This window comes from Carcharodon carcharias, chromosome 5, assembly GCF_017639515.1.
Source record: "Carcharodon carcharias isolate sCarCar2 chromosome 5, sCarCar2.pri, whole genome shotgun sequence".
NCBI classification, from domain to species: Eukaryota; Metazoa; Chordata; class Chondrichthyes; order Lamniformes; family Lamnidae; genus Carcharodon; species Carcharodon carcharias.
Window position 1 is genome coordinate 45,141,819 of NC_054471.1, and position 13,214 is coordinate 45,155,032.

General features: G+C 44.1%; 1 protein-coding gene across 1 annotated transcript in view; it reads right to left on the reverse strand.

Moving 5' to 3' along the window:
* Positions 1–13,214, reverse strand: part of cdc40 (cell division cycle 40 homolog (S. cerevisiae)) — a 147,090-nt gene that overhangs the window by 63,809 nt on the left and 70,067 nt on the right. Inside the window, exon 10 of the mRNA XM_041188268.1 lies at positions 12,124–12,225. Coding sequence (XP_041044202.1) covers positions 12,124–12,225 — 102 coding nt within the window. The remainder of the gene's footprint in view (positions 1–12,123; positions 12,226–13,214) is intronic.

Genomic DNA, 13,214 nt, shown 5'->3' on the forward strand with positions numbered 1-13,214 from the left:
ATTATGATCAGTAGAAGTGTGCAGCAGGTCAGGATCATTGTGAAGCAGACCGGGAGGAGGATGTAGCAGGTCAGGGTCACTGTGAAGCAGACTGGGAGGGGGTATGTAGCAGGTCAGGATCATGGTGAAGCAGGTCAGGATCACTGAAATGAGGGGGAGAAAAAAAATTCAAGCTGTGACATCATAGGAAAGCTGAGTTAATTGGCTGGTGAGTACTTTAGCTTTATTTTCCTTTCTCCAAAGTTAGCTTAACGAGCTACGAAATTTAAAAAAAGCTTTTTTAAAATAATGGTTAAGAAAAGCATTTTAAATAACTTCCCTATATTTATGTGACAACAGAAGAAGGCAGTGAGTAGCTGGTGCGTCTGTTTTGAGGAGTGGTAATTAGCTAATAGATAGAGGAACGGCAGAACCCTGGAGTGCACATCCTGTTCCATGTGGGAACGCCAGGACATTTCCTATGTGCAGAAAGTGTCGTCAGCTGCAGCAGCTCAAGCTCTGGGTTTCAGAACTTGAGCAGCAGCTGACATCACTACAGCATATCTGTGAGGTTGAGAACTATGTGGATAGCATGTTTATAGATGCAGTCACCCGGCAGTTTAAGAGTATGTAGGAAGAGATAGATGCCAAGAACTGAAAGTCCTCCCTTCTGCACCATTTCTCCAGCCATGCATTCTTCTGCCCTATCCGCCTAGTTCTATACTTACTCACGCATGGTACCAGGAGTATTCTGGAGATTACTACTTTTGAGGTCCTGCTGGCTAACTTTTTACCTAGCTCCCTAAATTCTGACTGCAGGACCACATCCTTCTTTCTACTTATGTCGTCGGTAACAATGTGCGCCACAACCTCTGGATGTTCACTCTCCTACCTCACGATGCTCTGCAGATATTCATTGACAATCTTTCCCCAGCACCTTGCAATATACCATCCTGGATACACGTCTGTGCCGTGAACATACTGAAGAAAGTGAGAGTGGAAATGTGGAGGCACTGGCCAAAACTTTCCAATCTTCCTTCAACTCAAGAGGTGGTGCCAGAGAACTGGACAATTGAAAATGCCATGCCTGTGTTCAAAGGTGTGTGTAAAGATAAACCCAGCAACTACAGATTAACCTTGGTGGTGGGAAACCTTTTAGAAATGATAATTTAGGACAAAATTAATTTTCACTTGGGCAAATAGGGGTTAATTAAATAAAGCCAGCATAGATTTCTTAAGGGAAAATTGTGTTTAACTAACTGGCTTGTGTTTTTTGATGAGGCAAAAGAGAGGGTTGATGAGGATAATGCTGATGTGGTGTACATGGACTTCCAAATGGCATTTGATAAAGTGCCACACAACAAACTTGTAATCAAAGTTTGATTCCCATGGAATAAAAGGCACAGGAGCAGTATAGATACATTAGCTGAGTGACAGGAAACAAAACATAGTGGCACACTGTTGTTGTTTAGACTGGAGGAAGGTCAGGATACAAAGCTTGGGAGTATTGTGAATCATGAGGAGCATAGTGTAGAACTTCAAAAGGACATAGACAGGTTGGTGGAATGGGCGGACAAGTGTTAGATGAAAATTAATGCAGACACGTGTGAAGTAATTCATTTTAGTAGGAAGAACACAAAGATGCACTATAAAATAAAAACAATTCCAATGGCGGTGTGGGAGCAGAAGGAGCTCAGTGTATACGTGCATAGAACATTGAAGGCGACAGGGATGGTTGACAGAGCGGTTAATAAAGCATGCAACTTCATGGGCGTTAGCAATAGGGGTACAGAGCATAAAAGCAAGGAAGTTATGTTAAACCTGTATAAAACACTGGTTTGGCCTCAACTGGAGTATTGCGCCCATTTTGGGGCACCACAATTTAGGAAGGATGTGAAGGTATCAGAGAGGATGCTGAAAATATTCATAAGAATAGTTCAAGAGATAAGGAACTTCAGTTGCACAGAAAAATTAGAGAAATTTGGGACTCTTTTCCTCGGAGAAGAGAAGATTGAGAGGAGATTTGATAGAGGTATTCAAAATTATGACGGGTCTGGACAGAGTAGAAAGGGAGAAACTGTTGTGGGCAATAATCTACTCTTTGACACTCAGTTTGGATTCTGACAGGGCCCTCAGCTCCTGGCCTCATTATAGCCCTGGTCCAAACATGGATAAAAGAGCTGAGCTCAAGAGGTGAGGTGAGAATGACAGCCCTTAATTTCAAGGCCACATTTGACCGAGCGTGGCATCAAGGAGCTCTAGCAAAATTGGAGTCAATGGGAATAAGGGAGAAAACTCTCCACTGGTTGGAGTCATACCTAGCACAAAGGAAGATAGTTGTGGTTGTTGGAGGTCAATCATCTCAGTTCCAGGACATCACTGCAAGAATTCCTCAGGGTAGTGTCCTAGGCCCAACCATCTTCAACTGCATCAATGACCTTCCCTCCATCATAAGGTCAGAATTAGGGATGTTTGCTCATGATTGCACAATGTTCAGCACCATTCACGACTCCTCAGATACTGAAGTAGTCCGTGCCCATATGTAGCAAAACCAGGACTACATTCAGGATTCAGCTGATAAATGGCAAATAACATTTACACCACACAAGTGCCAGGCAATGGCCATCTCCAACAAGAGAGAATCCAACCATCGCCCCATGATATTCAATGGCATTGCCATCACTAAATCGCCTACTATTAACATCCTGGGGGGCTACCATTGACCAGAAACTGAACTTGACCAGCCATATAAATACTGTGGCTACAAGAGCAGGTCAGAGGCTGGGAATCCTGCAGTGAGTAACTCTCCTGACTCCCCAAAACCTGTCCACCATCTACAAAGTACGAGTCAGGAGTATGATGGAATACTTACACTTGCCTGGAAGAGTGCAGCTCCAACAATATTCAAGAAACTCGACAACATCCAGGACAAAGCAGCCACTTGATTGACACCCCATCCACCACTTTCAACATCCACTCACTCCACCAACACAACAAATTGGCTGCAGTGTGTACCATCTACAAGATGCACTGGTGCAACTCACCAAGGCTTCTTCGCCATCACCTTCCAAACCCATGACCTCCACCACCCAGAAGGACAAGGGCAGGAGATGCATGGGAACACCAAAACCTGCAAGTTCCCTTCCAAGCCACACACCAACCCAACTTCGCGCCATTCCTGCAGTATCGCTGGGTCAAAATTTTCGAACTCCCTTCTTAGCACTGTGGATTTACCTATGGCATATGGACTGCAGTAGTTCAAGAAGGTTGCTTACCACTATCTTCACAAGGCCAATTAGGGATGGGCAATAGAAACTCTGGCCTAACCAACGACCCCCAAATCCCATGAAAGAACAAAAAAATCAAAAAACCAGAAGGTACAGATTTAAGGTAATTGGCAAAAGAAGCAATGGCAACATGAGGAAAAACCTTTTCATCCAGCAAGTGGTTAGGATCTAGGATGCACTGCCTGAGATTGTGGTGGAGGCAGGGTCTACTGAGGCTTTCAAAGAAGAATTGGATCATTGTACAAAAAGGAAATATTTACAGGACCAAGGGGAAAAGGGCAGGGGAACAGGTGAACTGCACTTCAAAGAGCCAACACAGACCTGAGTGGCCTCCTTCTGTGCTGTAACCAATCTATGATTGTTTTTAAAAGCTTAATTTGAACTAGGTGAGAGACACAGGGCTGGATTTTCACGAGAGTCAAGGAGACTCTGTGGAGGGGTGAAAATGGCAGCCGTGGCCTGATTCCAGGATCCTCAACCTCATTTCCGGGGTTTCTGATTTTCACTGCTGTTCAAGGGTGCTGGCTGGTTTGGGTCACGAGCTTGCACCCTGCACTCCTGACCTGCCGGCTCCATTGTGGGGATAGGCATACCCTCATCCTCAGCAATTTTCATGGAGTCGGGCCGGCTTTTCAGAGTCATGGTTCACTTCAGGTGTGTTGTGAACCAGTCTGCATGAAGGGAACTTTTGAAAGGCAAGTTCAAAATGTCTTACCCATGTCCCCATGCCAAGTTATGCTCCTCCACACACCCCCATGGCCCTCACACCATCCAAGCCAGCTATGGTCATTCACTCTGTGTAGAACCAATGAACATTATAATGACAAGAGGATATGTTAAAAAAGCTTTAAAAAAAGTAATTCAATTGTAAAGAAATGATTTTACTACTGCCCAATAAAAGTATCATCCAGGCCCTTTACAGTATCAATAGCAGAAACTGCAAGCACTTGGAACCTCTATCTTGTGTAAATAAAATTGTGAAATTGACAGAAGAGATCAGAGAGTCAGAGCCGTCAGTTAAGCAATGTTTTCCCTGGGGCTCAGCTGTTTCAGCACTTTAATGGAGGTCTTGGTTCCCAACCAAGAATGTATAATGAGGGCTCGAGGGCACAACTGTTTTGACTATAACCGGGTTCAAAGCCCAAAGCAGGGCCTTTTAAATAGCCCGCCTCCACACCTGGCAACCCCTGTGGCTGTCTCTGAACTGTATCTGGAGGCAGCGGCCTGACTCCATCAGCATCCGCTTCAGGGGGAGGTGATGGCGTAGTGGTATTGTCGCTGGACTTATAATCCAGTGACTGTGGGGGTCTGGGAATAGTGTCCTGCAGTCAGCATCGCTGTGAAGTAGTCTGGGAAGAGTGTCCTGCAGTCAGCATCATGGTGAAGCAGTCTGGGAAGAGTGTCCTGCAGTCAGCATTGTGGTGAAGCAGTCTGGGAAGAGTGTCCTGCAGTCAGCATTGTGGTGAAGCAGTCTGGGAAGAGTGTCCTGCAGTCAGCATTGTGGTGAAGCAGTCTGGGAAGAGTGTCCTGCAGTCAGCATTGTGGTGAAGCAGTCTGGGAAGAGTGTCCTGCAGTCAGCATTGTGGTGAAGCAGTCTGGGAAGAGTGTCCTGCAGTCAGCATTGTGGTGAAGCAGTCTGGGAAGAGTGTCCTGCAGTCAGCATTGTGGTGAAGCAGTCTGGGAAGAGTGTCCTGCAGTGAGTTCTTGTTGAAAATAACAAGACAGCGCGAGAGTGTGGCGGAGAGATCAGAACTAGCGTGAGTGGGGGCAAGATTCAAAAAGTGACGTCAGCACAAAGGTGAGAGCTGATTAGTGAGTAGTGGGTAAGTGTTTTTCTCCAGTTTAAAATAGATTAAGCTAAGGAAAGGTAAGGGTTCTGGTTTTTTGTTAAAGTACGTAAATAATTTAATTTTTTTACTGTATTTAACTTAAATTGAGGATTTTTTTCAACTAGAGGCATGGCAGGGCAGCTCAGTCCCATGTTATGTACTGCCTGCAACATGTGGGAAGTCCTAGATGCTGCTTGCGCTTTGACCAACCACATGTGCAGGAAATGCCACCAGGTTCAGCTAGTTGAGCTCCGGGTTTTGGAGCTTGAGTGACAGCTGGAGGCGCTGAGGTGCATCGGCGAGGCAGAGAGTTTCGTGGATAGCACATTTTTAGACATGGTCACCCCACAGCTTACGGAAGTGCAGACGGAGAGGGAACGGCTGACCATCAGTCAGAAGAAAGGAGTCAGGCAGGTAGTCAGGAAATCCCCAGGGTGCATCTCGCTCGAGAAACGTTTTTGTGTGTTGGAAAACGGTTCCTCTGGGGAATGCAGCCATGCTCATGGCACTGTGAGTAGCTCAGCTGCACAGGGCGGGGAGGAAAAAAAGGGGAAGAGCAATAGTGGTAGGAGACTCGATAGTATGGGGAACAAAGATGTTTCTGTGGCCGAAGACGTGACTCCAGGATGGTATGACTCCAGAGTGGCAGAATCGGACAGGGTCAGCATGGATTTATGCAAGGGAAATCATGCTTGACAAATCTATTGGAATTTTTCGAGGATGTAACTAGTAGAGTTGATGAGGGGGAGCCAGTGGATGTGGTTTATTTGGACTTTCAGAAGGCTTTCGACAATGTCCCACATAAGAGATTGGCGTATAAAATTAAAGTGCATGGGATTGGGGGTAGTGTATTGAGATGGATAGAAAATTGGTTGACAGACAGGAAACAAAGAGTAGGAATAAACTGGTCTTTTTCCAAATGGCAGGCAGTGACTAGTGGGGTACCGCAGGGATTGGTGCTGGGACCCAGTTATTCACAATATATATTAATGATTTAGATGAGGGAATTAAATGTATATCTCCAAATTTGCAGGTGACGCAAAGCTGGGTGGGAGGGTGAGCTGTGAAGAGGATGCAGAGATGCTTCAGTGTGATTTGGACAAGCTGAGTGAGTGGGCAAATGCATGGCAGATGCAGTATAATGTGGATAAATGTGAGGTTATCCACTTTGGTAGCAAAAACAGGAAGGCAGATTATTATCTGAATGGCTATAAATTGAGAGAGGGGAATGTGCAACGAAACCTGGTGTCCTTGTACAGGGCTTTGGTGAGACCACACCTGAAATAGTGTGTGCAGTTTTGGTCTCCTAATCTGAGGAAGGATGTACTTGCTATAGAGGATGTGCAGCGAAGGTTTACCTGACTGAATCCTGGGATGGCAGGACTGACATATGAGGAAAGATTGAGTCGATTAGGATTATATTCGCTGGAGTTCAGAAAAATGAGGGGGATCTCATAGAAACGTATAAAATTCTAACAGGACTAGACAGGGTAGATGCAGGAAGGATGTTCCTGATGGTGGGGGAGTCCAGAACCAGGGGTCACAGTCTGAGGATATGGGGTAGACCATTTAGGACTGAGATGAGGAGAAATTTCTTCACCCAGAGAGTGGTGAGCCTGTGGAATTCGTTACCACAGAAAATAGTTGAGACCAAAACAGTGTGTTTTCAAGAAGCAGTTAGATGTGACTCTTGGGGCGAAAGGGATCAAAGGATATGGGGAGAAAGCGAGAGCAGGTGATATGTTGCCTCCCTGGTGTCAGATTCAAGGATGTCACTGAACGGCTGCAGGGCATTCTAAAGGGGGAGGGCAAACAGACAGAGATCGTGGTACATATTGGTGCCAACGACTTAGGTGGAAAGAGGGATGAGGTCCTGCAAGCAGAATTTAGTCAGCTAGGAAACAGATTAAAGAACAGGACCTCAAAAGGCAGTAACCTCTGGATTACTTCCAGTGCCACGCACTACTGAGTATAGAAATAGGAGGTTAGTCCAGATGAATGCGTGGCTGGAGAGATGTTGCAGGAGGGAGGGCTTTCGATTTCTGGGGGCAGTGGAACTTGTACAAGGCGGACGGGTTGCACCTGAACCTGAATGGGACCAACATTCTTATGGGGAGGTTTGCTAGTGCTGTTGAGGAGGGTTTAAATTAACTTGGCAGGGGGATGGGATCCTGAGAGGAGGTTCAGCAGGGGGAGATGTACAGCCAAAATTAGAAGACAGAGCAAATGTGTCTGGAAGGCACAGAACTTATAGTCCAGTTAAGGCAGAAAGGAGTTTGGCAAGGTTGGATGGTATTTATTTTAATGCAAGGAGTCTGCCGAATAAGGCAGATGAGTTGAGGGCACAAATTAACACACGGAAGTATGATGTCATTGTTGTTGCAGAGACTTGGTTGACAGAGGGGCAGGATTTGCAGCTCAATATTCCAGGATATAGGGTCTTCAGGCGAGACAGGGAAGGAGGTAAAAGAGGAGGGGGTATCGCAATATTGATCAAGGAATCAATTACAACAGTAACGAGGGATGACATCTTAAAAGGCTCCTCAAATGAAGCCACATGGGTAGAACTGAGAAACAAAAAAGGAGCAATTGCATTGCTGGGAGTGTACAATAGGCCCCCAAACAGTCAGAAAGAAATAGAAGAGCAGATATCTAGGCAAATTTCAGAGAAGCGTAAAAATAATAGGGTAGTAATAGTGGGGGATTTCAACTTCCCCAACATTAACTAGGGTTAGTCATAGTGTGATAGGTTTAGAGGGAGCGGAATTCTTAAACGCATCCAGGAGAGCTTTTTAAGCCAGTACGTAGAAGGTCCTACAAGAGAGGGAGCGGTCCTGGACTTAATTTTAGGGAATGAAGCCAGGCAAGTGGTCGAGTTATCAGTGGGGAAGCGTTTTGCAGATACTGATCATAACTCCATTAGAATCAAAGTTGTTATGGAAAAGGACAAGGATGGCCCAGAAATCAGAGTTCTAAATTGGGGGAAGGCCGATTTTAATAAGGTCAGATATGATTTGGCCAGAGCGGACTGGGAGCAGCTACTTTTAGGTAAATCAGCATTAGAGCAGTGGGACTCATTCAAGAAGGAAATAGGGAGAGGACAGGGCCAACATATTCCAGTAAAGACAAATGGTGGGACCAACAAATCCAGGGAATCCTGGATATTGAGGAATACACAGGATTGGATAAAGAGAAAAAGGGAGGCTTCTGGCAGATACTGAAGACTTAAAACAGCGGAAGCCCTAGAGGAGTATAAAACGTGTAGGGGGGAAACTTAAAAAGGAAATTAGGAGAGCAAAAATGGGGCATGAAAAAACATTGGCAGGGAAAATAAAGGAAAATCCAAAGTTATTTTACAAGTATATTAAGAGTAAGAGGATAGCTAGGGAAAGAGTAGGGCCCATTAAGGACTATAATGGTGATTTGTGTGTGGAGCCGGAAGACGTAGGTAGAGTTCTAAATGAATACTTTGTGTCGGTGTTCACAAGTGAGGGGGACAACGTGGGTATGGAAATCAGGCAGAAGAACTGTGATATAATTAAAGAAATTAGCATAGAAAGGGAGGAAGTTCTAAGTGGTCTGGCAGGCTTAAAAGTAGACAAATCTCCAGGCCTGGATGAAATGTATCCCAGGCTGTTGAGTGAGGCAAAGGAGGAGATAGCAGGGGTGCTGACAATAACTTTCAATACCTCTCTGGCCACAGGAGAGGTGCCAGAGGACTGGAGGACAGCCAATGTGGTACCATTATTCAAGAAGGGAAGAAGGGATAAACCAGGGAACTACAGGCTAGTCACTCCAACCTCAGTGGTGGGGAAACTATTGGAAGCAATTCTGAGGGACAGAATTAATCTACACTTAGAGAGGCAGGGATTAATCAAGGACAGTCAGCATGGTTTTGTTAAGGGGAGGTCATGTCTGACCAATTAGATTGAATTTTTCAAAGAGGTGACCAGGTGTGTAGATGAGGGCAATGCATTTGACGTAGTCTACTTGGACTTCAGCAAGGCTTTTGATAAGGTCCCGCATGGGAGATTGATAATGAAGCTAGAGTCCATGGGATCCAAGGCAATTTGGCAAATTGGATCCAGAATTGGCTAAGTGGCAGGAAGCAGAGGGTGATGGCCGAGGGGTGTTTTTGTGACTGGATGCCTGTGTCCAGTGGGGTTCCACAGGGATCCGTGTAGGGTTCCTTGCTGTTTGTGGTCTATATAAATGATTTAGACTTGAATGTAGGAGGGTTGATCAGGAAGTTCACGGATGACACGAAAATTGGTGGAGTGGTAAATAGTGAGGAGGATAGCCTTAGATTACAAGAGGATATAAATGGGCTGGTTAGATGGGCTGATCAGTGGCAAATGGAATTTAATCCGGATAAGCGTGAGGTGATGCACTTGGGCAGGACAAACAAGGCATGGGAATATACGATGAATGGTAGGACCCTGGGAAGTACCGAGGATCAGAGGGACCTTGGTGTACATGTACCCTTAAGGTAGTGGGACAGGTAGATAAGGTGGTTAAGAAGGCATATGGGATACTTGCCTTTATGAGCTGAGGCATAGAATATAAGTGCAGCGAGGTTATGCTGGAACTGAATAAAGTGCTAGCTAGGCCACAGCTAAAGTATTGCGTGCAGTTCTGGAATCCTCATTATAGGAAGGATGTGATTGCACTAGAGAGAGTGCAGAGGAGATTTACCAGGATGTTGCCTGAGCTGGAGAGTTTTAGTTATGAGGGGAGATTGGATAGACGGGTTATTTTCCCTGGAGCAGAGGAAATTGAGGGGGACATGATTGAGGTGTATAAAATGATGAGGGACATAGAAGTAGTAGTGGTGGTAGACAAGAAGGAACTTTTCCCCTTGGTGGAGGGATCAATAACCAGGGGGCATAGATTTAAGGTAATGGGCAGGAGGTTTAGAGGGGATGTGAGGAAGAATTTTTTCACCCAGAGGGTGGTGGGAATCTGGAACTCATTGCCTGAAAGGGTGGTAAAGGCAGAAGCCCTCATAACGTTTAAGAAGTATTTGGATGGGCACTTGCAATGCAATGGCATACAAGGCTGTGCCTACTGCTGGGAAATGGGATTAGAATAGTTAGGTACTTGTTTGACTGACACAGACTCGATGGGCTGAAGGGCCTTTTTCTGTGCTGTAGACCTCTATGACTCTATGACTCAGGGTAATGCTCTGTGGGCCCGCGTTCAAGCCCCGCCATGGCAGATGGTGGAATTTGAATACAATGAAAATCTAGAAGTAGAAGTCTAATGATGATCATGAAATTATTGTCCATTGGTATAAAAGCCCATCTGGTTCACTAATGTCTTTTAGGGAAGTAAATCTGTCGTCCTGACCTGGTCTGGCCTACATGTGACTCCAGACCCACAGCAATGTGGCTGACTCTTAAATGCCCTCTGAACTAGGGAAACTAGGGATGGGTAATAAATGCTGGCCTGGCCAGTGATGCCTACATCCCATGAAAGAATTTTAAAAAAGGAACAAAAATGCTGCCTTTGCAGGCGCTTTCACCCAAGGCAGGTATGCTGACCTGGGAAATTTTCTGATTCCTGCAACCCACCTTAAAGATGAAAATCCAGCCCATAATGGGGGCTATTTTACCATGCCCTTGGAGGCAGATTTGGTGATGGGGGGCACAAGGAAAACTGGAAAATATGTTGTTGGACAAAAATGCCGACATGCTCTGAAGAAGTCATATGGACTTGAAACGTTAAAACTCTGTTTCTCTCTCCTCAGATGCTACCAGACCTGCTGAGTTTTTCCAGCATTTTCTGTTTTCATGCTGACATGCTCCCACTTTTCCTGGAAGCGATTTCTGTGTGCTGATGGCAAGCTGCCCAGCAGTGGTGGGAAACTGATTAATGTAGTTAACAAAGCGTTTTGCAGGCATTTTCTGAGGGCAATGGAATTTTATCAACAGTGCAGGAGCAATGCAATTTCTGCTCACAGGAGGCAAGAGCATAATGGGAGATCGATTGCCATGAAAATAATATGCAATCTGCATGTAAATTGGCAAGCCTGAGGTCATCGGCAGGCAGAGTCTTGAAAGAATATGTTTATATCCTGGAGACTTACGTCATGGATAGTGCTGGTGGTGAAGAAATGGCTGCAGTTTCCTCCATTTTGTCCTGCCCTCTCTTGGCCAATTTGCCTCAGCAACACTCACAGAAAACACAGTGAAGGCTGTTGCCTGCCTTTTCATTTGTATGCTCTGAATAGCCTTTCAGTCTCCTAAACCAGCCTAGCATCCCTAATTGTATGGTGATCCCTGAGGTGCACTCTTAATTGGACACCTCCTAAAAGATTGTACTGGCAGTCCCACTGCTGCGGTGATTGGGTTCATGACCTGAGAATGGTCCCACCAAACAGAAAAAACCTCAGATGAGAAAATTATAGATTTATAGAGAAAAAAAAATCAGTTGATGATATTTATTATGAATTTGCCACACTAAAATAGGAATTAGTTGAAGTGTGACAGTTTACTGAGCTGTTAAAAAAAAAGAACTTGCATTTATATAGTGCCTTTCATGATCACCAGCTATCTCAAAGTGTTTTCGAGCCAACCAAGTACTTATGAAATGTTGTCACTGTTGTAATGTAGAAAACGCGGCTGCTAATCTGAGCGCAACAAAACTTGCTCAAATGGCAATGTGATAAGGATCAGATAATCTGTTCTTGTGGTGTTGATTGAGGGATAATTATTGACCAGGAGACTGGGGATAACTCCCCTCAAGTGACTCTTCTTCAAATTACAGCCACCTAAGTGGTCAGACAGGATCTCGGTTTAATGTTGCATCAAAATATGACAGCTTTGATAGCATTGCATTCCTTCAGCACTCCCCTGAAGTGCCAGCCTTGTTTTTTTTGTGGGAAATGAACCCGGAAACTTCTGACTCAGAAGCAAGAGTGTGACCAACTGAACCATGGCTGAAACTCATACAGTTAACCCACACTGTACATATCATTCAAGATGCTTAGAGAATTTCAAACACCAAAACAGAGTATTTTTACGTACCTGTCTCGGTGTCCCAGAGTTTAAGGTACCGGTCATAAGCAGCACTAAGGAACTGGGTGCCATCATTGTTAAAGCATATGTCTCGCACAGCTTTACTATGACCTTAAAGAGGAAAAAAATGTATATTAACACTGATGACATCAGTGGCTATAAATGTTTCTTGGCTAACTTCACAGAACATAATCTTTGTTGACTGTGTCTGTAAAACAACACAAAGTCTATCTCTTACACTGAAAACAACTGCATTAATGTTGACTTCTAATCTCTTTGAAAAGGACATCTTTTAAAAAATGTTTTAATAAGAATTTTAAATATACATTCTATACAATCAGATTTATCTAATGCAATACACATTTAATGTTTCATTCACTGGAAAATGATTTGCATTTTAAAGTATCTTTTAGATAAATCAGTACACAAGCAGTCGCTTGGTAATACAAGACCATTGCTGAAAAGAGACATGTTACCAAAGCTTTACATCTTGCACTCATCAATCAAAGATGGGACCCTTCGTACAGTTTGGAATGTTTATTCATTTAAAAACTACAAACCTTGCATGAAGTGCACCTTTGAATCTATTAAAATGTAAAGGTTGTGGAATGCTTGAATGCTGAGACTCTTAAAGATTTGATTGCTTTTACACATGAATTTTAATTTTGCATAACAAATTGATGATAATGCTCCTTTTAAACTTGGCTGTTGTATAATCAGCTTTCTGTTGTTTGTAGACTTTCTCCTGACAATATTCAATATGATTGACTTTGCAATTGGTTAAAAAATGGTAAACAAAATTATTTTAAAAAAGCAACTTAACACATATTAAGTTTGGAACAGCTGTGCAGCATCACTACTTTAGTTAGTTATTGTTAAAGTATGCTTTTGGCCTCCAAATTCATTGTTTTGTTGTGTGGTCTCCTATGTGGAATTTGGGGGATTTTTTTCAGGTGGTTAATGCTGTTTAATATAGCTTTTTAAAAATCACACTGCTCTGCATCATTAGCATGAGAAGGCAACAGGCCACGTTAACAGGCACAGCAAAGTCATTTTAACCATATTAAATTGTAGCTTTGTCCATTATCTTGTCCCCATGA